Source organism: Felis catus, chromosome B3 (genome assembly GCF_018350175.1).
Source record: "Felis catus isolate Fca126 chromosome B3, F.catus_Fca126_mat1.0, whole genome shotgun sequence".
Taxonomy (NCBI): Eukaryota; Metazoa; Chordata; class Mammalia; order Carnivora; family Felidae; genus Felis; species Felis catus.
In genome coordinates this window covers 17,910,977-17,938,664 of record NC_058373.1, presented here as the reverse complement: position 1 = coordinate 17,938,664, position 27,688 = coordinate 17,910,977, and the positions used below count along the sequence as shown (strand labels likewise).

The window sequence follows — 27,688 nt, the reverse complement described above, 5'->3', positions numbered from 1 at the left end:
GCAAGGGCTATAAGTGAGTATATTACGAACTTCTCAAAGGTATGGACCACGTCCCCTGTGTACGAGTCTCTGCGGGAGCTAGAATAGTATCTTGACCATCACAAATGTTCAGTAAATATTTTGGCCATGATAGGACCCTGCGTGGGAAGCACTGCTGTGGGAGGAATGGAAAGAAGGAAGTGATCTATAGCATTAGAGAGCTATGGATAAAATGTTATGAGTCAGGGAAGAGAGAGCTCACTGCCGACCAGCGGTGGTGAGCAGGGCCGCTTGCCCTGAAGAGGGGGCGTGAGTAAGTCCAAAGCCATCTGACCCAGAGAGCAAAGAATAGCAGCACGGGTCCCAGGGCTCTGGTGGGGCTTCACACGGTTACTGTCACCAGCTTGCTTAAGGAACAGGCCATACCAGCCGGGGTCAGCAAGCTAGAGGGGAAGAATGACCCTATCCTCCTGCATTCCCCAGAGAGCAGGGCGGGGCCTGGCAGGCGGGTGTTCTGGTGGAGGCTCCCTACTTCTATTACTCTCCCTTTTTATAGGGCCCACGTGGGCCTTGTTATAGGGGAATACCCAGGCCGCTTGGTGCCAGGAAGTCTGGTTTGTAAGTGCCAGCTGTTTGTAGCAGTCGGCTGGGAGCGCCAGCTGCTTAGCAACTGGAGACCCTGGGCCCAGGAAAGGTGCAGAAAACCACCTGTCCCCAGGGAGGTTGAGCCCGGGGGCAGCCCCTCTTGTTGGAAGAAGCAGGGGGGGCGGGGGGGGGCAGGTCCCTGCTGGTGCCACATCCAAGCAGGACAGCGTGAGCGTTTGCGGACTGCCCTGCTCCTTCACTGTAAAGACCCGGTGAGCGAATCAGCTGCTCACATCTAGATAGAATGAGTAATTTTGCATTCGAGAAAATAGAAGAAGGCATTCTGCATAAGAAATGCAGGAAAACAAAGAGCGGAACAAGTCGGTACAAGAATGACTTAGTATCAGGGTAAGTAACAGCAGGCCGGATTTCCCTGTATGGAAGAGAGTGGCTAGGACATTCTAAAGTCCTGGAGGACAGGGGGACCGTTTGATGTGTGAAGCTCTCTGGCCTCCCGTCCCTACCCACAGATGCCCAGTGCCTTAGATCCATACGACAACCCAAAGCACGCTTCCAAAGGGGCAGGTGCTCCTAGGTGGCCGTGCCCATGCTACCAACCACCGACTGCAGAGCCCTAGAAGGGCACTGTGGAGTCATGGTGGGGGCTCAGCAAGGGTGGTGATGGGGGCTGACCTGGATTTGAGAAATACTGGTGGGTGAGAGTTGGCTGACTGGCAACTTGCTAGACTTGGGGAGTTACTCAGAGGGAGGAGTCAAGGGTGATTCATGTCTGAGGCCAGAGGTGGCTCCCTGGTGACAAGGGCATGCATATGGAAGTTTGGAATGGGGGCCAGGGCTGGGTGCTGTTGGACTTTTCCCTTTGTTTCCTAAAGCTTCACTGAAGTATAATTTACGTACCATAAAACTCGCGCATTTTCAGTGCAGAATTCAGCGGTTATTACTGCTGCCATCACCACAACCTTGTTTTAATGAGCCCTGGAGTTTTCTTGGGGCCGAGGAGGCAGGCCAGCCCTGGAGGCCTGGTCAGCTGGGCCTGGGGGCGTGGTCAGGTCAGGCCTCGGGGACATGATCAGGCCTGGATGAAATTGAGAAGGCAGTTTTTTTAAGGCGAAGGTGGAAGCTCTTGGCAGTGGTGGATGCAGAGTGGTCGGGACAAGAATGCTGAGCAGACCCTTAGTCCAACACCTTGGGGCCTGTGTTAACTTAGTGAGTGGAAGGAGAAGGAGGAGCCAAAGACAGAGACAGGTAGGAGGAGGAGCCTGTCGGGCCAGAGATCAAGGGTGAAGTTCCTAGTACCTTCTGTTTGCCTTCCTAACACTTGCCATGCTTTGTTACTATCCATTTGGGTATATTTTTGTTTACTGTCTATTTTCTTTTACTAGAACATCCACTCCCTGGAGGCAGGCCCCAGCCCTGGACTGTTCACTTTTGAATCCCCAGAGCCTAGCACCGCACCTGCCACTTTGAAGTGTGTCCTGTGACGGAGAAACCTTAGCTATACCTCATCATTTTCCTTGGAGAGCCTTGGTTTTCTTCTGATCTTCGGGCTGCTCATCTTGGACACTTGGTCCCGTGCAGATCCCCACACCAGGTTGTGCCCCGCACCACTTGGCACCTGGCCTGAAACCCAGGGTGGGTTATTAGCGTCTTAGTCAAGTCCTGCGTCTGAGGGGCACGTGTTGTCCCCAGACTGTGTCTCCCGAGGGCTCAGCCTTTGAATCTACTTAAAGCCATTCCCAGCCCTGCCTATGGGTTCCTTTCCCAGACCCCCCAACAACACGTTTCTTGACTGTTTTGTGTAGCCTTTCGGCAGGTTGGATTTTCTCATTTATGATGTTTGGAGAGGGAATCAGGTTTCTCTCCTCACCCTGCTACTCTCTGCTCCCTCTGTGGGTTCTGGGACATGTTGCCAATCTGTAAATGATGTTTTAGTTCTTTCTTTGTTGTTGTTTTGGATCTGGGCACACTGCTGTTAACACCAGGTGCTGAAAAATTAAAACTTATCATCAATTGCCATCATCAAAGCAAGGTGGGGTAGGGTGGTTTCAACTAGTCCCAAATTTCTTGAAGGAATTTGGCGTCTTGTCAATTCTGCTCTCCTGAGGCTGATGTTACTCGTAGAACAAAGTTCTCTTCAGCTGCCCAGCACAGTCTGGGTTTACTCAATTAAAATCCCATGCAATGATCTCAGTGCTAAGCACAAGAAAGGAACCATTTCTGGACTGATAACACATTAGTTGTTCTTTGCAATTGGACTGGGGGACTCTAAGAATAGTATAGTTTTTTTCTGGAAGCAGAGTTTTAACAACCTAGAAAGCTTAATTAAGCTTTCCTGCTGCACTTTTTTTTAATTGAGTTAGTAGCAGGAGAGTATTTTTAGAACTGAAGTGATTATTTCGTGTAACAGATACACATCTGAATATTCTTAAGCCTCTATATAGGGCAAAACATAGCTAAAGAATTGACTTCACAAGTCTAAAAGTATGACCAGTTGTTTTTACACACGTCATCCCCGTCATATCTATTTATTCTATTCATTCATTATTTATACCCTGCATTCTTTCTTCCTAAGTACAAGACAGGGTGGGGTTGGGAGGAGAATTATTTTTAATGCTTTACAAACTTGGTGGACATTGAATTCCCCCCCCCCCCCAATTCCCTCTGAGTTTGCTGGTCTGGGTGAGCTCCCTTTCCAGATTTCAGTCCCATTTGGATTTTTTTCCTTTTATCAAGAGGAACCAGGATGTCACTTAGAGGTGAATGCTTTGTATGTTACTTCGAATAGTAAAAATACCATTAAAAAGTGTTAGTGTGAGGAAGATGCTGGTTAAAAAAGAAAGGAGCCACTTAACTAAAACTAAAAAGTGTGCAGTGTCTCAGCAACTTAGGGTGATAAGGTGCCAGATGGCACGTTTTCAGATGAAGGCTCGAGCGAGATTGGCTCTTTTAGATGCTAGTGAAAGACATGACGTAGAAGTGGTCCAAAATAAACTTTCAGATACTTCTAGAAGGCTCCTTGAATACAAGTAGAGTAGAGGTGATTGTAAAATTGATAATGTGGACAATGCAGTTTTGCAGATGATGGCTACTACAACTCACTAAAACATTTATGTACAAATAATGTGAATCATCTCACAGAAACAGAGTAACTGATCTGAAGTAGAAATTACCCACATTTGCACACATCACCTACAAGTTTGGCAAAGGGGCTGAGAAGAACCCTGAGAAAACCTGAGGGTGAGGTGGGGTGGGGCGTGACGAATTCTATTTAAGGAATTTTCCACATTCTCTGAAATGAGGTTGCCAGTTCAGATCCATCAGTGAGATCCATGCAAAGATAGGGGACTGGGCAGGACTGTCCCAAAGGAAGGTGGCATGTGAAGACAGCTCCTTCAGGTAGTCACAGGCACAGGCAAAATTCAAGTCATTTCTTGTTCTTTCTGATATTTGTAGGTATCAGATAATCTTGTTCCTCCATGTCACATTTCCATGCTTGACTTTTTTTTTTTTTAAGGCCAATTTATTATTTTTTTAATTTGAGAGAGAGAGAAGGAGAGGGAGAGGGGGCAGTGGGAGGGAGGGGGAGAGAGAATCCCATGCGGGCTCCATGCTCTGCGCAGAGGCCAACACAGGGCTCGATCCCAGGATCATGACCTGGGCTGAAATCAGAGTAGGTCGCCAGTCGCCCCTTGAGGGAGCCCCCCCGAGCATCCCTCCATGCTTGCCTTTAGAGTTTCAGAATTTCTGCACGCTTCTTCCTCTGCCAAGCCCTGCACATCCAGGGCTCTTTTGGAAAGGATCATGCACCATTTCTTCTGAAATCGTGGATCTCATTCAATTAGGGCTTGTTTAACGACCTGCAAAACTTCAGGGCTTATCTTCACCTTCGAATATCCACCCCCCCCCCACCCCCCAACCTTAGCCTCCTACAGGGTAAACAGAGATGGGCTCCCTCGTGTTCTGTCTAGGCTTCCTGAATACCCTGAACACCGAACCCAAGAGCTCCAGGGGAGCCGCCACCGCAGAGCCAGCAAGACCTCCTCCAGGCCACCCACCCCCAGCCGAGAAGCAGGCTCAGCCTCAGGGGGTGAGCACCTGGCGCCAGCAAAACCCGGGCCCTTGGAATCATAGCAGCACCACCACCGCGGTGGGCCAGAGGCAGGGGAGAATACCCAAGGCACCCAATTCAACGTCCTTCCTTAAATTTCCATTCTGTTTCACTCAACCGGGGTACATATTGTTAAAGCAAAAGAGGATGAGAAGGAAACATGGGTACAGCTAAAATTATGCACGCCTTTGTTTTAAGTAAATGCCTTCCTCCGGAACAGTGGTATTTGCCATCATCTCTCCCCCCACCCCCATCCCCGCCCCCTGCCCCACTTGCTTTTCTCCTTAGTCTAATGTCTTTGCTCTTCACACTTCCTAAGTCTCCAGAATTCCTGTTACTTGGACGTGAGCCGGGAAACTCCCCCAAAGGGTGCGGTTTGCCTCTGCAGCTGACTCACGTCCCTCCTGCTGCCACCTCGTCTTTTCGATGCCATTTTCTCCTTGCCATGAATGCGGCTCTGTCTGTGAGCTGCTTCTCTTAAAGCTGGATCCCGGATCTTATTTTTGCAGTGACCCCAGATTATTAGGCTAACTCTAAATATGTTGGTGGTGAATCGGCTGTGAATGCTATCAATTTAATAGTAAACAACAGCTTAATCAAATTCCAGGTCATGTTTTTATTGCTGTTCTAAATATAAACATAAATACAAATATATAAAGCAAATGTATCTATATATGGAAATGTTTGGGGGGAAAACTCTTTCCTGGAAACTACAACTGGTGGTGGCAGCCTAGACAGTGACACAAATAAAAGTACCTTTTGAATTACATCCTAGTTCAGGTGTCTAGTCCCAGAGAATTTGACGTTAAATAAAAGGGTGAAGTTTCCCAAGATTGCTCTGGTTGAAGAGAGTGAAGCTGGTGATGTGTGCTTAGGAAATTAGTAGTGCACTACTCTACTGGCTTCAAGAAGCATCCCTCTCCCACATGCTTTCCCAAATGAGTTGGTCCTAAAGAAATGGGGGAAAATTTTTTATTTTCAACTACATTAGAAACAAAAATATATTTTTGTCTGGCAGTATATTAAATATATATAATATGTTACATAATATTGGTAGAACTGTAATTCTATGCAGTGATTACGTATATCTGTACTTATTGATGTGAATTTTTATAATACATCATGTGAAGAAAGCAGGTTATAAAATAGTAGGTATACTAAGATGCCATCCAGGTAAATCCACATGTGTGTGTAGGATTCATAGAAAATTCTGAGTGAGAAGATAGACAAACACTCATCCAAAGATTGGTGGGGGCAGGGGGGGGGGCGGAAAGGGGGAGGAGGGTGTTACTAGGATGGGAAGGTTTTCTTCATTGCTTTCCTCTAGCCTGCAGTGTTGCTTTTTTTTTTTATTTATTTTTGAGAGAGAGAGAGAGAGTGTGTGAGGGGTAGGAGGGGAAGAGAGAGGGAGAGAGAGAATCTCATGCAGGCTCTGCACCATCAGCACAGAGCCCAATGCGGGGCTCGAACTCACGAAACCGTGAGATCATGACCTGAGCGGAAATCAAGAGTTGGATGCTTAACTGACTGAGTCACCCAGGCACCCTGCTTTTGTAATCAGAAAAAGGCTACTTTCATATGAATTATGAAACCTTGAAAAAATTACCTGGATAGAGAATACTTGCAGGAAGTCTTAGATTAATTAGATTAAAAAGAACAGGTAAATTAAAAAGAACAGGTTTTTCCTTTTAGGATGGTCTAATAACTGCTTTTATGCATGATTTAATTATATAATCAATGTACAGAACTCAGTAGTAATAGCTCAAAAAATAATTTACCTGTATTATTTCAAATAGAAAGATAAAACTAACAATATTACAATTGGATTTTCCATTTTTTTCTCTTTAAATTCTTTACCAGTCCAATCAACTAAAAATAAAGAGCATATTCCTGAATAGAGCCAGATATAACTACTGTTTCTTACATACAATTTAAAAATCCCTACATTTTATTTAAAATCTAGACATAGTTTTGGTTTACTAAATTAGGCTGACTATCCTCAAACAGGGTGTAGTTATTTGGCCAATATATCTAATAGTGACTTTTATCAGTTTCAGAGAATTCTGAACAGCCTTGGATTAATGTGTTTTTGGAATACCTGATAAAATAAACACAAATATTTAATAATTATGCTTAAAAGATAGGACCTGTAGTAAAGAATACCTCCCTTTACATTTTTGTTCCAGGTAAAAATGGTGCCAAGACATGGGATTGCAAACTAGAAAAAAAAAGCAAATATGGCTTCCTAGTACTTTACAGAATTTTCCACTTGATTGTATTTTCAAGAAATTTTTTAAATTTTTTTTTCAATGTTTTTTTAAATTTATTTTTGGGACAGAGAGAGACAGAGCATGAACGGGGGAGGGGCAGAGAGAGAGGGAGACACAGAATCGGAAACAGGCTCCAGGCTCCGAGCCATCAGCCCAGAGCCTGATGCGGGGCTCGAACTCCCGGACCGCGAGATCGTGACCTGGTTGAAGTCGGACGCTTAACCGACTGCGCCAACCAGGCGCCCCTTCAAGAAATTTTTTAAATTAATTTATTTTTAAAATCTTTTATTGCTTAATTTACATCCAAATTAGCATATGGTGCAACAATGATTTCAGGAATGGATTCCTTAATGCCCCTTACCCATTTAGCCCATCCCCCCTCCCACAACCCCTCCAGTAACTCTGTTTGTTCTCTATACTTGAGTCTTTTGTCCCCCTCCCTGTTTTTATATTATTTTTGTTTCCCTTCCCTTATGTTCACCTGCTTTGTATCTTAAATTCCTCATATGAGTGAAGTCATATGATATTTGTCTTCTTCTGACTAATTTCACTTACCTTAATACCTTCCAGTTCCAACCACGTAGTGGCAAATGGCAAGATTTCATTCTTTTTGATTGACTACTAATACTCCATCATATATATATACCACATCTTCTCTATCCATTCATCCATCAGTGAACATTTGGGCTCTTTCCATACTTTGGCTATTGTCGATAGTGCTGCTATAAACATTGGGGTGCATGTGCCCCTTCAAAACAGCACACCTGTGTCCCTTGGATAAATACCTAGTAGTGCAATTGCTGAGACATAGGGTAGTTCTATTTTTAATTTTTTGAGGAACCTCCACACTGTTTTCCAGAGTGGCTGCACCAGTTTGCATTCCCACCAGCAGTGCAAAAGAGACCTTCTTTCTCTGCATCCTTGCCAACATCTGTTGTTGCCTGAGTTGTTAATGTGAGCCATTCTGACAGGTGTGAGGTGATATCTCATTGTGGTTTTGATTTGTATTTCCCTGATTGTGAGTGATGTTGAGCATTTTTTCATGTGTTGGTTGGCCATCTGGATGTCTTCTTGGGAGAGGTGTCTATTCATATCTTTTGCCCATTTCTTCACTGGATTATTTGTTTTTTGGGTGTTGAGTTTGGTAAGTTCTTTATGGATTTTGGATACTAACCCTTTATCTGATATGTCATTTACAAATATCTTCTCCCATTCCGTTAGTTGCCTTTTAGTTTTCCTGATTGTTTCCTAAGCTGTGCAAAAGCTTTTTATTTTGATGAGGTCCCAATGGTTCATTTTTGCTTTTGTTTCCCTTGCCTCCAGAGACGTGTCAAGAAGTTGCTGCGGCCGAGGTCAAAGAGGTTTGTGCCTGCTTTCTCCTCAAGGATTTTGATGGCTTTCTGTCTTAAATTTAGGTCTTTCATCCATTTTGAGTTTATTTTTGTGTATGGTGTAAGAAAGTGGTCCAGGTTCATTTTTCTGCATGTCGCTGTCCAGTTTCCCCAGCACCATTTGCTGAGGAGACTGTCTTTATTCCATTGGATATTCTTTCCTGCTTTCTCAAAGATTAGTTGGCCACATGTTTGTGGGTCCATTTCTGGGTTCTCTATTCTGTTCCATTGATCTGTTTTTGTGCCACAAAATATTTTCTTTAATGTTTATTTTTGAGAGAGACAGAGCATGAGTGGGGGAGGGGCAGAGAGAGCGGGAGACACAGAATCTGAAGCAAGCTCTAGGCTCTCAGCTGTCAGCACAGAGCCCAATGTGGGGCTCAAACTCACAAACCGTGAGATCATGACCTAAGCTGAAGTTGGACACTTAACCGACTTAAACATCCAGGCGCCCCTCTATTTTCAAACACATTAATTTCATGGTGTCTTACTTTCAGTGGGCTTTGGTTTGAGAGGCCCACACTGGGATGGTGACTGATCAATGGATTAAGTGAGCTGGAGAACTCACCAAGTGGAATTTTTAAACTACTGCAGAATTGGCTTGATGCTGGTGTTAACCAGTGAGGACAGACTCTGAAACTAGATACGTTGTTAACACTGAGTTTTCATCCATTTCACAGCCATAGAGATGGGCAGCTTCATTCATGGCTTTTGGAAAGATTGTTGGTCTATCCAAAATTAGTTCATCAACAGATATGTAAATTTGCATCACCGTCTTTGATTTTAAGATTGAGATATAATTCACATAAAATTCATATTATTCACATAAAATTCACCCAAACTCACTGAAACTGTGAGATTCGGTTGTTTTTAGTATATTCACAAGGTTGTGACACCGTCACCACTAACTCCAGATCATTTTCATCACCCCAAAAAGAAAGTACACACCCATAAGCAGTCAATCCCCATTTCCCCCTCCCCCTAGCTCCTGGCAACCCTTAATCTACTTTGTTTCTATGAATTGGCTTATTCTGAACATTTCACATAGATGGAAGCATACAATATGTGGCCTTTTGTGTCTGTTTTTTGTCATGTATTCAAGGTTTATTCACGTTGTAGCATGTGTGAGTACTTCATTCCTTCTCATGGCTGGTAATATTTCATCATATGAATACACCATATGTATTCATCCATTCATTCATCGATGGGGATTAGAATTCTTTCTACTTTTTGACTGTTATGAATATAAACATTTGTGTACACACTTGTGTGTGGACATAAATTTTGAATTTTCTTAGGTACTTAGGTGTCACATTCTGGCTCATAGGCTAACTCAGGTTTAACCTTTTGAGGAACTGCCAATCTGTTTTCCAAAACAGATGAGTCATCATTGTACAGTTCATAATCTCCACCAACAATTAGATTTCAGTTATTCCATGTCCTTGGCAACCCTTGTCATTGTCCATCTTTTTGTTTATAGCCACCCTAGTGGGTGTGAAGTGGTATCTCATTGTGATTTTGATTTGCATTTCCCTAATGACTAATGATGTTGACTATACTTTCATGTGCTTATTGGACATTTAGATACCTTCTTTAGAGAAATGTTATTCTAATCCTTTACCTAATTAAAAAGATTTTTTTTAATATTTATTTTTGAGAGAGTGCACACAAACATGTGCACACACAGGGAGGAGTGGCAGAAAGAGGGAGACAGAGGTTCCAAAATGGGCTCCACACAGCAGAGAGCTTGATGTGGGGCTCAAACTCATGAACCAGGAGATCATGACCTGCACTGAAGTCTGACGCTCAAATGACTGAGCTACCGATGTGCCTCATCCTGTACCTAATTTTTATTTGGAGTTCTTTTCTTTTAATTGTTGAGTTGTTAGACTTCTTTATATATACTGAATACTAGGCCCTTATCAGATATACAGTTGGAAATAATTATTCCCATTCTGTGGGGTTTTTTTTTTCACTTTTGTGATAGTGTCATTTGAGGAACAAAAGTTATTAATCTTGATGAAGTATAACTTGTTTATTTTTTCTTTGTTTGCTTGTGCTTTTGGTGTCATATCTAAGAAATTTGATTTGTCCAACATCATGAAGATTTATACTTATGTTTTTTTCTAAGAGATTTTTTAAGTTTATTTTGAGAGAAAGAGAGAGAGGGAGAAAGAGAGAGGGAGAGAGAGGGAGAGAGAGAGAGAGATAGCACAGGCAGAGGAAGGAGAGAGAGAGAGAGAGAGAGAGAGAGAGAGAGAGAGAGAGAATCCCAGGCAGGCTGTGGACTGTCAGCACAGAGCCCAATCTGAGGCTCAAACTCATTAACCATGAGATCATGACCTGAGCTGAAATCAAGTGTGGGACACTCAACTGATTGAGCCACCCAGGTGCCCCTAAGAGTTTTTTATCTTAGTTATTACATTTAGGTCTTTAATCCCTTTGAGCTAATTTTTGCAGGTGGTATGAAGTAATGGTCCAGTTTAATTCTGTTGCATGTGGTTATCCAGTTGTTCTAGCACCATTTGTTTGTTAAAAAGATTATTCATTCCCTCATTACGTTGTCTTGGCACTCTTGTCAAAAATAAATTGACCATAAATGTAATAGTTTATTTGGATTCTCAATTTTATTCCATTGATGTACATGTCTATCTTTATGCCAGGATCACACAGTCTTAATTAATGTAGCTGTGTAGGAGGTTTTGAAATTGGGAAGTGTGTGTCCTACAAGTTTGTTCCTTTTTTTCAATATTATTTTGGCTATTCTGGGTCTCTTGCATTTCCATATGAATTTTAGGATCAGCCTGTTCATTTCTGCAACAAATGCAGCTGGTATTTTGATAGGGATTTGCACTGAATCTGTAGATTAATTTGGGGAATATTGCAGTCTTAACAATATGGCGGTCTCCCAATCCATGAGCATAGCATTTCTTTACATTTATTCAGGTTTTTAATTTTTTCAGTGATGTTTTGCAGTTTTCAGTGGGTAAGTCTTGTGCTTCTTTTGTTAATTTGTTCTTAAGTATTTTATTCTTTTTAATGCTGTTGTAAATGTAATTTAATTCCCTTTTTGGGTTATTCATTGCATATGTATAAAAACTAATTAACTTTCATATATTAATTCTGTATCCTGCAACCTTGTTGAATCTTTATTAGCTCTAATTGTGTGTGTGTGTGTGTGTGTGTGTGTGTGTGTGTTTGTGTGTATTCCTTATGATTTTCTATACACAAGATCATGTTATCTGAAAATATAGTTTTAATCCTTTGTTTCCAAACCGGATGTTTTATATTTCTTCTTCTTGCCTATTGCCTGGGCTACAACCTCTAATACAAATTTGAATAGAGGTGGTAAGGGGGACATCTTTGTCTTGTTCCTGATATTAGGCTGAAAACTTACATTTTGCCACCAATATGATGTTAGCTATAGGTTTTTCATAGATGTCATTGATCAGGTTGAGGAAGTTCCCTTCTAGTTTTACTTTGTTAAACATCTTAATTTTAAAGCATTTGTCAAATATTAAACTTTTTCTGCATCTACTGAGATAATTATGTTGTCTTTGTCCTTCATTCTAACCATGTAGTGCATTACATTATTTTCTTACAAGAGTTTATGAATAAATTGGTGTTAATTATCCTTCAAATATTTTATAGAATTCACCAGTGAAGATATATTCATTCTTAGACTTTTCTTTGTACAATCCTTTTTGGTTCCTAATTAGATCTCTTTTTTTAGATAAATTTAATCTTTTTTTATTCTTGAGTCAGTTTGGGGGTTTGTGTCTTTTTACAAATTTCTTCATTTCATCTAAGTTCTCTAACTTGTTGGCATCTAAATTCCCTTATAATTCTTTTATTTTTAAAAGATTGGCAGTAACATTTCATTCCTGATTTTAGTAATTTGAGTCTTCTTTATTTTTTTCCTGGTGTAGCTAAGGGCATTTCTGTTTTGTGGATTTTTTTCTAAGAACCAACTTTTGTTCTTTTTATTCACTCATATATTGAAGTTTTGGTTTCAATTTTATTTATTATTTTTCCTGTTCTTTATTTCATTTATTTTGACTAAAATCTGTATTATTCCTTTGTTCTGCTTCCTTTAGGTTTAGTTTTTTTTTTTTTTTTTTCTAGTTCCTTGAGGTTGCAGGTTAGGTAATTCATCTAAGACCTTTATTTTGTAAACATAGACATTTATACCTATATATTACCCTTTAAGTACTGCTTTAGCTGAATCCCATATGTTTTGATATGTTGTGTCTTCATTTTCATTAATCTTAAGGAATTTTCTAATTTCCTTTGTAATTCCTTCTTTGATTCATCGGCTACATTAGGAATGTATTATTTAATATTCATGTATTTGTGAATTTCCCAAATTTCCTTCTGCTATTTATTTCTAATTACATTCGACTGTGGTCAGAGAACATACTTTGTATGATTTGAAATCCTATTAAAAATATTAAGACTTGTTTAATGACCTAACATATGATTTACCCCAGGGAATGTTCCATGTGCACTTTAAAAGAATGTGCATTTTGCTGTTATTGAGTATAATGTTCTATGGATGTCTGTGAGGTCTACCTGGCTTAAAGTATTGTTGAAGCCTTCTATTTGTTGACTTTCTGTCTAGTTATTCTATCTATTACTGCAAGCGAGGCACTAAAGTCTCCAAATGTTATTATTGAATTGTCCATTTCTCCCTTCAATTCTATCAGTTCTTTATGTATTTGAAGCTCTGTTGTTAGGTATACATATGTGCATAATTACTTCTTGATGGATTGATCCTTTATCATTATGTAATTGTATTGGTCTCTAGTAACAATTTTTGCCTCAAAGTCTATTTTTTTTTAATTAGAGATTTAATTTTTTTAATGTTCTTTTTAGAGAGAGAGAGAGGGGAGTGACAGAGAGAGAGAGAGAGAGAGAGAGAGAGAGAGAGGAAGAAAAAATCAGATAAGAGGAAAAGAGTTACAAACAAAAACTGCATTTTTGCTATATTTTATATTTACCCATGTAATTACCTTTATTCATGCTCTTTATTTCTTCATGTGGATTTGAGTTATTTTGTATTATCCTTTCATTTCAGCCAGAAGGGCCCTGTTTATTTATTTTTTTGTAGAGCAGGCTTGCTAATGATGAATTCTTTTTGTTTATCTGGAAATGTCCTACTTTATCCTTCATTTCTTAAAGATAGTTTTGTTGGATATAGAATTAACAGTCATTTACTTTAGCACTTTATGTCATCCCACTGCCTCTGGCCTCCGTGATTTCTGATGAGAATCCCATACACACAAGTAGCTTCTCTCTTGCTGCTTTTGAGATTCTTTCCTTGTCTTTATCTTTTGACAGTGTGATTGTATGTCCAGGCATGGACCTCTTTATGAAAAAAAAATTGTTTATTTTTGACAGAGAAAGAAAAAAGGGGGTGAGCAGAGAGGAAGGCACAGAATCTAAAGCACACTTCAGGTTCTGAGCTGTCAGCACAGAGCCCAACATGGGGCTCTAACTCATGAACCAGAAGATCATGACCTGAGCCAAAGTGGGACACTTAACAAACTGAGTCATCCAGGTGTCCCAGGAATGGGTGTCTTGAGTTTATCCTACTTGGCACTCACTGTGTTTCTTGGGTATGTAAATTAATGTTTTTCACCCAATTTTGAAGTCTTTAGTCATTATTCTTTCAAATATTCTTTGTCTTTCTCTTCTCCCCTAATAGGACTCCCTGAATTATACATGTTGGCACGTTTGATGGTATCCCATGGGCCTCTGAGATTCTCTCATTTTTCATTTTTTCTTCTGTTCCTCACACTGGATAATCTCAACTGACCTATATTCAAGTATGCTGATTCTTTCTTCTGCCTGCTCAAATCTGATGCTGAGCACCTTTCAGGGATTTTTCATTTCACTTATTGTATCTCAATGCCAGAATTTATATGTGGTTCTATTTTATAATTTCTTTTTATTGATATTTTGCATTTGGTGAGACATTTCCATACTTGAGTTACTTAAACATATTTAAAATAGCTGGTTTAAAGTTTTTGTTTACAAAGTCCAATGTCTGGACTTCCTCAGGTATAGTTTATTCACTTTTTCTCCTGTGTATGAGACATGCTTTCTTGTTTCTTTGCATGTCTCATAGTTTTTTGAGGAAAACTCTGTATTTTAAATAATAATGGGGGAACTCTGAAAATTAGATTTGCTTACCCTTTGCCAAAGGTTTGATGTAGTTGCTGGGTTTTGTTTGTATAGGGACTCATTTCTGTAAGGTCTCTACTCTTTGTAATGATGGTCACTTACATTTCACTCAGGTGGTTTTGTGGTAAGCTAATGATTGGAACCTGAAACCAATAATTCTCCTAATGTCTGTTGAGGGCTTCCTGTGCATGTTGGGACACACTTCAACATTAAACGAGGAACTCTGACTTAGGCTTCACCTTCCGCTTGTGCAGGCCCTCAGTCAACCTGAGAATGTAGGATGTTTTGGGGTCTTTCCTGAGGCTTAAAATCCTTGGTGTGTGTAAAGCCCCATGCGTGAGCATTACCATCCAAATTCCCAGGAATATCAGAGCTTCTCAAAAGTGCTATAAATACCTCATTCTTCAGCTTTTCCTTTTAAGTTTTTGGCGAGCCTATTGTTTGCTCCAATGGTTATCCATTGCTTCAGGCAGCCACAACTGGCTCTGATTTTTTTTTTTTTTTTTTTTTTTTTTTTAATAAATGTCCCTGTGGAAAAGGCTTTTCACACCCAGCAAGCTCTGATCAGGCAAAATAAAGACACTCTTGCAAATGAGATCTTCCAGGGAATCACCAGACAAGTTAAATAATGACAATTCTCTAGGAATACGGCTTTGAAGGAGTTCCAACCCCATTCTGCCCCCTCCAGTGGCTTCTACACAAGTGCTTCTACCTTGATTGTAGATTGTTGGTTTTCCAGTTGGGGTGGGGGATGGGGATAGAAATAGGGCAAACTAGAATGCTACAAAGCTTACTGTTCTGATATTCAGCTTTTTCTCTTGAATAAATATTCCTTGGATTGCTGTAAACCTTTGGTTAATATCCAGAGTTCTGAAAAAAAGTTGATTCTGACATGTTTTGACAATTTTCTTCTTGCTTTTATGGAGGGGAGAATTTTTGGAGGTCCTTACTCCATCATTTTTGCTGGCTCAAAGTATTTAATGCTCTTTTATTTTTAACAAAATGAATCTGGCTAAAACAATGAAGCTACCATCATCAACATTTCTAGGCATCTGCATGATTGAAGCTCAACTATTCTATAAACAGAAATAGCTATAAGAACAACCAAACTGGATACAATATAAGTTTTAGAAAATGTCCACTGTCCAAGTGAATGTTGCCATAGTTTTTCAGTAGACAGACTCAGAGTTTTAAAAAATCTTTTCATTGTACAAAAAAAAAAAAAAAAAAAAAAAGGAGGGAAGGAAAATAGATCAATTGATTGATCAAGGATTTCTAGTCTCAAGAACATTTTGAGAAGCAAAACCTGGTAACTCTTGAACACAGGTAGAAAGGATAATCCACACTCTACTGTAAGGTGAATGGAAAAAAAGCTTGCCAACCCTTCCAAGTTTCTTAATTACATGTAGAAATGATCTTCACACGCTCTACCTTCTGCCCAGCCACCACCCTGGGCAACCAGTACTCTTCTGTCTCCAAACAACAAGGAACCATATAGTCATGCTTCAAAGAGAACATCTTAGCCTGTGAAGCAATCTCTTTTCCTGAGTAAGGATAACAGTCACTGACCTCTGATCAATCCCATTTTTAGAGACACTTGTGTTTCATCCAGGTCTATTAGCTGATGACACGGGGAGGTACCTTCTGGGTAGGGGCAGTGAGACTTGGATGATTTGTACACAGACACAGAGCTAATTTCCAAAAATATGCATTTATATAAAAAAAATCTCCCCTGTTTAGGAGAAGGCAAAATATTCACTGAATTCCTGGTAAAAATGTAGGAGAGCCTCATTAGGAGGAAGCAGGAGTCAGTGGAAACCACAAAAATAAAGACATAGTAAAATGGCCAGGGTTATGTAAGGATACATTTTGAAATAAGATTCCTAAAAAGAGAGTGTTTACAAGTCTGTGAAATGAATTTACATTTCAATATTTAATTACATCAGGTTGCATTAGTGTTGGCCCAGTTAGGAATCCATGTTCATAAATCATCTGAATGAAAATGTTTTGATTTCTGAAGTAATGCATCATGTTTAAGCTTTCTGCAGTAAAGATACAAAAAGGCCTGATTTTTCAATCCAGGAAACAGAAACCTAATTTCACTATTAATAATCTTTTAAATTGGCTTTGAAAGTTCCCAGAGATTATTCAATAGGTATATATTTCAGGGAAAGCTATGTGCAATGCCTCAGTAAGCCAAGTGATGCTAAAGGCTTTTTTTGTAACTGTAAACAATTGTAATTTGTTCTGTTAAATATGGAAGAGAAGTGAGATGTACACTGAACTAGTGAGACAAGTCAGTTGTGAAAGGTTTTAGTGATCGTGAAGTACGTGGACCAAGATATTTAATGTATACCTCACTTTTCTGGAAGAGAAGGGCTAGGTAACAAAAGAGGTCATCTTTCTTCTCTGTTCATCGGAGTGCATCCTCCAGCAGCCAGGGCTCTTCTGTGTACTGATCATTTTTGAAAGTTTTAAAATGTGCTCAAAATATAGATTTTATTCACTGAAGATGCAATATTTTGTCTGTGCAACGTTATATAAGCAAGGATTTTGGTATGATCACAATTAGGCATTTTGAAGAACACTGATAGGATAAGCCACTTAAAATGGACTCCCTTTGCACTAGGTCATAAGAAGGCCTCTGCCCAACAGGGTACCCTAGATTTAAAAATTTACCATTAACCACATATCAGATTGCTGAGGTAAACTTCCCTGAACAGACTGCATTTTTCAAGTAAGTCACTTTTCTTTTTTGCATTATTATAATTGTATCAAGTATCTACCTAGTATAACTATTGCTTAAGAAAACACATATACTGTAGAATAACCGTAGAATTTTCTGCAAAGCTCTGGACTCAATTCAAATACATAGCATATGGGCAAATTTTCTCCAGTCTGCAACATTCCTTTATAGTATCAAAGGGTTAAGAATGACATCAGTGAATCCAGCACAAAAATTTTCATGATGAAAAGCACCATGGAGGCCAGATTGTAAGTTCCATTGCTCATCAATTAAACTAGGTGCTGCACCGGGGATTAAGATTGAGACTGCCCTAGAAGGTTGTCTGCCTAGCCTACTGCTGCTATTGAAAGCGCACCGTTCACAATGGCAACAGAGAGGAGGCTTGGATTGTAAGTGTCTTTGTCAAATTTCAAACAACTTAAGACAAAGGTAGTACATATCCCTAACTCAACAAGAAACCTGAATATCAGGTTAGCACATTTCTCGGCTCCATTTGAGGACGCAGGATTATAGAGGGTGACACCGAAAGATGCTGCAATGTATTTACCGTCGCTAACATGATAGAGGCAGCAGCCACTTAGGCCTGAATCACATTTGTGAAGTTTCATGCCACATTTTTTAGCTGCCAACTTATGTACATGTAGGGGTTACGCTACAGCTTCAATTATTCCAGAGGATGAAAGAAGTGTTATATTTTGATACAGATCTTCAGTTCCTATTATACTAAAAGCCTTTGAAATGTGAAGGCTGAACAGGCCAACTTATGAAAGGGACAAGAGGAAGTAGGAACAGTGGAAATGCAGTTGGAACGCACGGGAATGTTCTGTCTTCACCATTCTACGTGGATAGTCTGCTTTCCGGGCAGCAGGTGGTGTGACTGTGAAAAGATCACACATTCGTCAGGAACCGTGTAGGATTTTTAGCACTGTTAGAGCCTAGCATTACAGATTTAGGGCAGCTAATAAGATTCCAGAAACCAAGTTTTTGACAAGTCTGAAATTTTTTGAAAATAATTTTCCTACCAAGGAAATCTTGGTTGTTCCCCTTTTAGTTCTGTGTTAGAGAAGACTCTGTATAATTAAAATTAAAAAAGAATCGCTTCGCAGCAACCAGATGAACATCTGGCAGCAAAGCAACATAAAAATGCTATCCTTTCAAAGGAAGAGCAAGTATGTGGCTCCTCCATTAAGAGCATTTCTTCTGTCAGAATATAATCTCACAGACTTGCCATGTATGGTCTTTTTTTTAAAAGTCCAAGGCTGAATTTGGACTTGCTTTTCCTGTATTTTCTCAGTGGTATCTGGACAATAGCATGTTAAGTACAGAAGACATCTAGGGTCAAAACGAAGATAATCTAACGCACCAGGTACTTAAACAAATGTGCACAGGTTGTGCTTAGAATCACTTTGCTAAAAACCGGGAGTAGGAATTTTCCACATGTAACGAAAATATTTCAAAGTCAATATAAATTTAATCCTAAACCCATCTAACAAGTAACCATGGAGGACCTATTTTGATGTGTTTTATCTCCCCCTTTCTCATTAGCCAGGAAATGTTTACGTCTAGAAAGAAGAGAACATCTTTTGAAGCCTCAATTATTCCTCAGACTCTTCTCATATTAAAAAAAACCAAAAAACCAAAAAACTTCTTAGGAAATAAAAAATTTCAAAAATCATTTTTCTCTAAATAGTCTTTCAAAATATGAGGGTATTTCATTTATGATGTACGTTTTTAGGTTTAAAAACCCTCACGAAAGTCTCTTAATGTGTTGCAAGACTTATAAACAGGGTTGTAACTTTCCAGAGGGTGTATGCTGGGACCCTGGCAGAGCCTTCACTGGAGTCTAAACTTCGCTGCCAACTCAGGCACTTCCCCCTCCACCCCCAGCCCCCCCAGTCCCCCCCGCCCCCCACCCCCTCTGCCACCCGATATTCAATATTCTGGAGGCCATTGGAGTTTGCTGGACTCCGGTAAAGACCTGGGAGAATAATCTGTGGGGAAATAATTCTCTGGGTAAAGAAAGAGAGGAGATTAAAAGTATCCTTGAAGGTCTATGTGTTCAAAAGTTAATCTGGCTGTATTATCAAATCAGAGAGTTCTTCAGGGAACTGAAACTTGCTTTGAGGATTTGGGGAGGCACATCACACTACATAGTTTGCTTATGAGACATACTCACATAAAAAGAAAAACACAGAAGACAAGGGGTCCTTAATTTGGGGGAGGATCTATTCCAACTTGGGGTGGGGGAAGGGTGAAGGCATTTCAGCTCTGAGCTCAATCGGGACATTTCCAGAGAGTTCTTGCAGTCCCCCGCATTTGACAGGACAGAATGTAGGGGCCTGTTCCGCCAGGCTGGACCGTCCCGTCCCTCTGCCATACAAACAGTGTGCGATACACAGGCAACTGCAGTGTCAAGCTGGCAAAACTCCTGAGGCTCTCGAGTGTTTATCAACTCAGTAGGTCAAATGTCTGCAGACACTGGGCGGAGCAGCAGTAAGCCACAAAACTAACTGTTGTCCTCCTGGAAGGGGAAAAAAGGGAGAGAACACTGTGAGTTCCAGATGAAAGTCTCAGGATTCTTTCCATGAGAGGCAGTCTTTTTCTTGGTTAAAGTAAAGGATTAAGGCACGGCCCCCCAAAAGTACACAACAGAAATGTAAATTTCCTTTTAAAACTGAGCACTGGAATCAGGTGAGGTATGCGTGTGCTCATTCTTTTACCAGTTTTCAAATGACATAATATCCCCCAACTTAGCAGCTGAGGGAAAAGAAGCTTTTTCCATGTTACGGTCTGAATTCCGCTTCTGAGGGCCAATAAAACAGTAACAGAAATTTGAAATGCGTTATTAAAAATCACGTAACAGAAAACATCACCAAATTTAGCTAGAACGCTTAATATTGAAGAACTTGTAAGAATGTGGTTTTAAGGACTTTATCCCACAAATGTATTCACACAGATTGTTTGTAGAGGTAATTTCAGAATCTGAGTAAGAGAGTTTGGGGGTCTTCTTCCCACAAAGCAGAGGAATCCCATCTCAAACTCCCATCGGCACCTTTCCACACGGAGTCACGAGCCCTCTGACCCGCTCTGGACCTCTCCAGCTATGAGAGGCCTGCTTTTCCCACCAGAAGTGCTATCCTCCTGTGAGGAGAGAATAATTTACTGTTGTTTCCACAGGATCCCCTGTGTTGACTGTCTTCTGGGTCTCTACCCTTGAATCCAGGCTTTGCCTTTCTCTGTAGCCCACGAAGGTCCTATCTCTAGACCTTGTCACCAAAGCTGCCTGATGGCTGGTTTTTGACTAGATTAGGTCAGTGGAGGCATAGCAGGAGGATTTAGGGCAGTTGAATATTTCTTTCTTTACTTCTTTTTAAAAGCCTAGTTAGGGGCGCCTGGGTGGCACAGTCGGTTAAGCGTCCGATTTCAGCCAGGTCACGATCTCGCGGTCCGGGAGTTCGAGCCCCGCGTCAGGCTCTGGGCTAATGGCTCAGAGCCTGGAGCCTGTTTCCGATTCTGTGTCTCCCTCTCTCTCTGCCCCTCCCCCGTTCATGCTCTGTCTCTCTCTGTCCCAAAAATAAACGTTGAAAAAAAAAAAAAGCCTAGCTAATTGAGGTATATTAACATGTAATAAAATTTACCTGTGTTAAGTATACAGTTGAATGAGATTTGAAAACTAAACAGTTAACTAACACCAAAATCACAATATATTTATCTCCGGAAATTCTTTGTCTTCATTTGCAGCTGAGAGCCACCCCCCTCCTCAACCTGCTCCCCACCAAGTCTCTGGCAACCACTGGTCATTTTGTTTCTCTGTGGGTTTTTGATTCATTTTCCCCTGGGCTCTGACAGTCTTCCAAAAGAAGCTTTGCTACCATTTCATCTTCATTGATTAATGCCTCCAAGGCAAAGCTAGACCCACCTCTGTAGATTCTTTTGTCTTATATTTCTGGATCAATCCTGGATTCCCTTACCAACTGGCTGCCAGCTAGGTTTGGCCGATGGGAGGATAGAGCTCCCCTTCTTGTATGGCTCCGGTAACACTTCAACACTGCCGGGTAGCACCAACTCTGCCTCAGCTTTCACTTCCTGCTTGCAAGGAGCCTCAAAATCTGCCAGAGGGGAGAGCTCAGGGCCTTCCCGGGTCTTTCCTGAGCATGTTCACATCCCTATGCATGCATGTGGCCATACAGACTTCCAGGAATTTGTTAGTGCTTTTTAAATAAAGCCCCCACAGAAACCTTATTCCCTCGACTTCCCTTTTTCACTTTGTGGTTAGTCTATCGTTGGCCCCATACTGCCTCAGGCAGCTGTGACGGTTAAGCAGTTGCCTGTAATTGGTTTGACAGCTTTTGATAAACACTCTCAGAGAAGAGGCTTTTTGCATTAGTGGGCTCTGAGATCAAATAAAGATAGCCTGGCAAGTGGGGTCTATCAGTGAACCACCAAGTAGGACAGTGACAATGCTCTGGCATTGGACCTTTGAAGAAGGTACCCCTTTCCAGTTGCTGCTAGAATACTGGTTTTACCTATGATTGCAGATTCTTGATTTTCAAGGTTATAAATTACAAGATAGGGTTATGATGGGTTATTATATTGCAAAGGTCTATGTTCTTACTGAACATCAGTTGCTTAAGTAAATAATCATCAGATGTAAGCCTTTTGTTAATTTCCAGAGTTTTGAAAATTTTGATTGTGACCATTTTTGCCAGTTACCTTTTTGCTTTTGTGGAAAGGTTGGGTATTTGTACCCCACTCCATCTACCTGTCTGACTAGAGCTTCTGTTGGGCAGCCCCTCTGTTGGCTTCGGTTCTCAGCAGCCTCTAGATCCCCTAGTCCTTCAGGCCGAAGGATAAGATGGCAAAGCTTCCTACTGTTCTAAGTTTCCAGGTACTTTATCATCCTTCTGGGTGCTCTGAACCCTGCTTCAGCTTCTGCAAATAGGCCTTCTCCATTCACTTCTCTCCAAAATCCCAGCTAATGTGTGTGTTCTAGCCAGTTCCCCAACCGATTTAGTAAGTGTTACAAGGAGGGGTGTAAGGAAATAGTCCATCCAGGTGCAATTCTGAAATTGAGCTGGTAAGTGCATGTAGGGCGTTCTTGCTAGGGAAAAATGGGGTACTGCTAAAGTGCAGTATGGTTTGACATCATGAGTACTCAAAGTATCACTTAAACAGACTGCCAAGGGAGGGTAAGGCACTGAGAAGTCAATGGCTGAGGCCCTTGATTGCTATGGCATCACAGTGAATTCAGAGATTGTGGAGCAAGATGGCTTCTTCCAACTGCTAAAGAGATTATCACTCATGGGCCCTCATCTCCATTCCTACCCCCAATTAAGCTTCGTGCCTTGAAGTCTCCACTCAAGGCATAGGGGGAGAATCTACATTTCTGCAGTGGTCCTAAAGGAGTTCTTATTCCATGAAACTATAGGAGGGGCACGTCTGAAGCCTGAATGTACAGGTTGCAAAGTCACCATGCAAGGTACAAGTACATTTATGTGGAGTCTCTTAAGGTAAAGGTACTGGCTGGGAAGGGGTAGGACCCTGACACTTGAAATGGAAACCTCTGTAGAGACACAAAGCTAAGAACCTTGAACCTCTGATATCTCTAAACATTTCTTCACATCAGAAACAGCCTTTTTTACCTTCTAAGACAATGAGCATTTCCTTCCAAAAAAAATATGGCACTGACTTCATCTGGGGTAGTTACCTAAAAAGGAAGTACCTATTCTCTTCAGGACCCACTACCATCAATGGTCACGGTCTTTAGGGCCACAAGGGTCTTTAGGGTGTCAAATCCCAGCACGATCCGGAAAATTAATTGCAAGGCCTGCTACTGGGAAAGAGAACGTACATGAAGAAGTTGCAGGATCTTGCCAAAGTTTATGAGCAGGAACCTGGACAGCAAGCATGTAAATGGATTCTAAGTAAATCAGCCAGCAGGACTAAATCTAAGGTTGGATCAGGCCAATGAGGGTGTTCACATATGCCTCAGGATATAACGTGTTAGCCTGAGCCCCTGTAATGGGTGACAAAAGTTCTGAGTCACTACTTGATTTCAGCTCAGGTCATGGTGTCGCGGTTCATGGGTTCCAGCCCTGCATTGGCTCCACACTGACAGGGTGGAGCCTGCTTCTGATTCTCTCTCTCCATCTCTCTCTGCCCCGCCCCAACTCATGCTCGCACTCTCTCTCAAAAATAAATAAACCTTTAAAAAAAAAAAAAAGAAGTTCTGAGTCAGTAATGCCTATAGTCAAGGAGACAGGGTGGAAACCCACTGCACAGTCTGGAGGGAAGAGATCGTAAGTTTAGAGAAACTGGAACTCTAAAGTGGATCCCATGTGGTGCCCCTTGCTCAGCCACCTCCTGAAAACCTGTGGGAGCGCCAGAAGGCATTCCTTTCACCAAGACATTACAGTTTGTATTGATGAGGGGAATACAAACTGGAAGTAGCAAGCACATGTGATACGTAATATGACACATGTACTAGAGGTGAGACAGAAATCCTCCAGGAGGTCAGGTGTCTGCATTGGTAAAGTTTCAGAAGAGTTACATCTGGAACTGCACTATGAAGAAATAGATACTCCCTGTGGGTCCCTTTGGATTTTAGTGACAAAATATATTTGGTTGGGGACTTTTGGTTCTGCCAAGATAGAACAGTCCAGTCCTTCTGGATCCATCCTCTTACAATTAAAGCACAACAAACTGTCCATAACACAACAAACAAGCATAGGAAAACTCTAAAAGATAGACTGAAGGTAGAAAGTCTATGGACCTTGGGACTTGAGGGGCAACATGGCAGCAGTGGGTTTCCTAGGTTTTCTTACTGCTTCCCATATAGCTAGATAGGATGCTCGTAGAAACCCAGCACCACCAACGGGCATAGGTTTAAAAAAAAAAAAAATTGCCAAGAAAAGCTTGTTCCCCCTAGCCAAAGGACTGGGGCAGAGAAATCTACAGAGGAAGAAAGTAAGTGGTTGCTTCATGCTGGGTATGGGGGAGTACAGAGGTGACAGCCGAAAGGTACAAGGTTTCTTGTAGGATAAGAAAAATGTTCTAAAACTGACTGTGGTGCTAGCTGCACATATCCATGAATATAGTAAAATCCACACTGAATTGTACACTTTAAACAGGCAAATTGTATGATATGTGAATCATCTCATTAGTCTTAAAAATAACAGCACTGAAAGGAGAAATAGACAAATCCACAATTAGAGGGGATACTTCACCATCTTGCTTTCAGCAAATGACAGAGCTACAAGGCAGACAATCAGCAAAAGTACAGAAAAACCAAACAACTCAACTGACCAAAGAATCTAATTGAGGTATATAGAACATTCCACCCAAAAACAGAATACTCTCCCCTTCCACCACCAAATGTCCATGGATAGACAGTATCCTTAACTATAAAACACACCTCAAGAAATTTGAAAATAACTGTAATGTACAGAGGACACATGTAGTTTCATCTCTGGTAAGTAGCCTAGAAGTCGTCACTCCTAGGCATACAAGAACAAGCTGAATAAACTGAAAACCAACAACTTTTCTTCTGACCACCAGGGGACTGAGGGTGTAGGGTAAAGAGCAACCTCAGAGTCTGGAGAGATGGATGAATCTGGAGAGTCACACCTGGATTTGCTCGCCTGGACAGAAGACATTAGAACTTCTGGAGGCTGAGCGCAGTCTAGCCTGAGAATCATATAATGCTGGGGCTGCAATCTTAGGATTGTCACACATATTCTTGGGTTTTACCTACAGAAATTCTATAGGCTGTCATAGTAAAAATTAAAAAAAAAAATCCCCTTGTAACTCAGTCAAGAGCAGGAAAGAAGTAGTTTTCATGTGTCACACCCAGAACATCGTCGAGAACAAAGGACTGCTTTCCAGAGGAAAAGAGTTTACCAGAACCTTATCCTAGCTTGGGAAGGGCACTGTTGCCATTCCAGCCCCCTCTAGCCTTCCCATACCACCTCAGTGGAAAAAACAAGCTATGAGACATAAGAAAAACTTGTTAAAGTCATAGTCTAGAAATACAGGCCCACTATAATACTTAGATATAATCATAAAACTTCAGAACACTTTCCTTTCTCACACCATACCACCAGAGTAACTGGTTTCCAGCATAAGAATAGGGGCCCTGGGTGGCTTAGCTGGTTAAGCATCTGACTCTTGACTTCAGCTCAGGTCATGATCCCAGGGTCGTGGGATTGAGCCCTGTGTCAGAGCTGAGCTCCACGCTCAGTGTGGAGCCTGCTTGAGATTCTTGCTCTCTCCCTCTGCCCCTCTCCCTGAATCGTACTCGCTCTCTCAAATAAATTTAAAAAAAAAAATTAAAAAGAACAGTGGATTACAGATAAAACAGCTGCAAGATGCTGACTCTCTTAAGAGTACACAGGGAAGTCCAATGTCAAGGTAGGAGACTAAAACAAGCAAACTAGGAATTTGAATTTGAAGCCTCTGATGCCTACAACCATAGCAAATATTAGACACAGCCCAACTCCCAGCCAGATTAACATAAAATCTCACGCTAAATGCCTACTTACCTCAGTTCTTTTTTACCTAATACAATATGTCCGACAAAAAATTAGAAGACATAAGGCAAGAAAAAGCACATGTTGAAGAGACAAACAGAACATCAAAACCAGAGCCAGATATGACAAAGATGTTGGAATTTTCAGAGAATTTTAAAAAATAGAAAAGAAAATCTAAAATCTGTGGGACAATTTCTAAAGGTGCAACATGTGCATAATTAGAATACCAGAAGGAGAAGGAGAGAAAGGTAAAGAAATATTTGAAGTGATAATGGTTAAGAAGTTTACAAAATTAGTAACAGATCCAGTAGTGTAAGAGCACCAAGCAGGATAAATATCAAAAACAGAACAAAACAACCCCCAAAAGACACACAGGCATATCATACTCAAACTAGAAAAAAAGAATAAGAAAATTTTCAAAAGAGCCAGAGTGGGAAAAAACTCTTACCTATAGAAGAACAAGCATATGAACTACAGTGGACATATTAAAGCATGCAAGCAAGAAAAGAGCGGAGGAAAATATTTAGTGTGCTCAAAGAAAAAAAAAATCACTGACTTAGAATTCTATACCCAGTAAAATTATCCTTCAAAAGTAAAGGAGAATAAAGATTTTTTCAGACAAACTGATAACTGAGGAAAATTCATTGCCAGGAGGAAAACAACAGAACTCAGATCTAAATAAAAACAGGAAGGCTGCTGGAGAAGGCATGAATAAAGGTAAAGTAAAATAGTTTTCTAATTTTCAATTGAACTAAAGTATAACTTGCTTAAAGTAATGAGGGTAGCAATGTAGTGTGTGACTACAACAGATGGATGTTGACCCGAAGGGCAGCAATTCTGTAAGGGATGACAGGGAGGAATGTGGGATATTCTGTCACAAGACACCTTTATTACACATTGAGTAATATAGAGTCATTTGAAGATGGACTTAAATTAGTGAAAAAAATACATATTGTAAACTCTAAGGAAACCATTACACATTTTGAAAAAGGACTATAATGGGTATGCTAATAGAGGAGATAAAATAGAATCATGTAAAATGCTCAATTAAAACCAGAGCAGGCAGAAAAAGAGGGAGGAAAAGAAATAAGAATGTAAAAAATAGAAAATAATTATAAACACAGTAGATATTAATCTAACTAAATCAATAATCACTTTAAATTTAAATCACCTAAATATACCAATTAAAAGAGACTCTATAAGCAGATGAAAAAACTAGGCCCAAATATATAATGTGTACAAAAAACCCACTTTAAACATACAGAGGCAGACAGGTTAAGGGTAAAGAGATGGGAAAAGATAAAGCATGTTAATACCTATATCAATTTCAGATGACGTGGACTTCAATTCAGGACAAAGAAAAGTGTCAGACATAAGAAGGGGCATGACATCATGATACAGGTGTTAATTCTCCAAAAAGACATAACAATGTAAAATGTGTATGAACCTAATAACAGAGCATCAAAACATGTAAGGCACAAAATGATAGAAGTGTAAGAAACAGACAAATCCACTATTAGAGCTCTTTAAGTAGTTGATAGATCCAGAAAACAGAACATCAGAAAGAATACAGTTGTTAGTTATCATTAATCAACTGGACCTAATTGACACTTACAGATACTCCATCCAACAACAGAAAAATACACATTCATACACACTCATCTCAAGCTCATGTGTAATATTATTCAAGACAAACCACATTCTAGGACATAAAACTGCACCATAAAAAAATTTAAAGGAAGAGAAATCAAACAAACTTTGGTCTCAGACCACAACTGGAAATTAAACTAGAAATCAGTAACAGAAAGACAGATGGAAAATCCCCAAATATTTGAAATTTTAAAAATTAAATTCTAAATAATACATGGGTGGAA

General features: G+C 40.5%; 1 protein-coding gene and 1 long non-coding RNA gene across 5 annotated transcripts in view; one reads left to right on the top strand and one right to left on the bottom strand.

Moving 5' to 3' along the window:
- Positions 1-1,654: 1,654 nt before the first annotated feature.
- On the top strand, positions 1,655-4,910 carry LOC109501139. The gene is made up of 3 exons (XR_006600108.1): positions 1,655-1,830; positions 1,968-2,217; positions 4,554-4,910. It is a non-coding gene; the product is annotated as an uncharacterized LOC109501139 (long non-coding RNA).
- A 14,581-nt stretch (positions 4,911-19,491) lies between these two features.
- Positions 19,492-27,688, bottom strand: part of LRRC28 (leucine rich repeat containing 28) — a 182,511-nt gene continuing 174,314 nt past the window's right edge. For all 4 annotated transcript variants that reach the window (XM_045058877.1, XM_003986861.6, XM_045058878.1 and 1 more), the window contains one exon: positions 19,492-19,807. In XM_045058877.1, the coding sequence (XP_044914812.1) occupies positions 19,735-19,807 (73 nt within the window). In that variant the 3' untranslated portion in view covers positions 19,492-19,734. The remainder of the gene's footprint in view (positions 19,808-27,688) is intronic.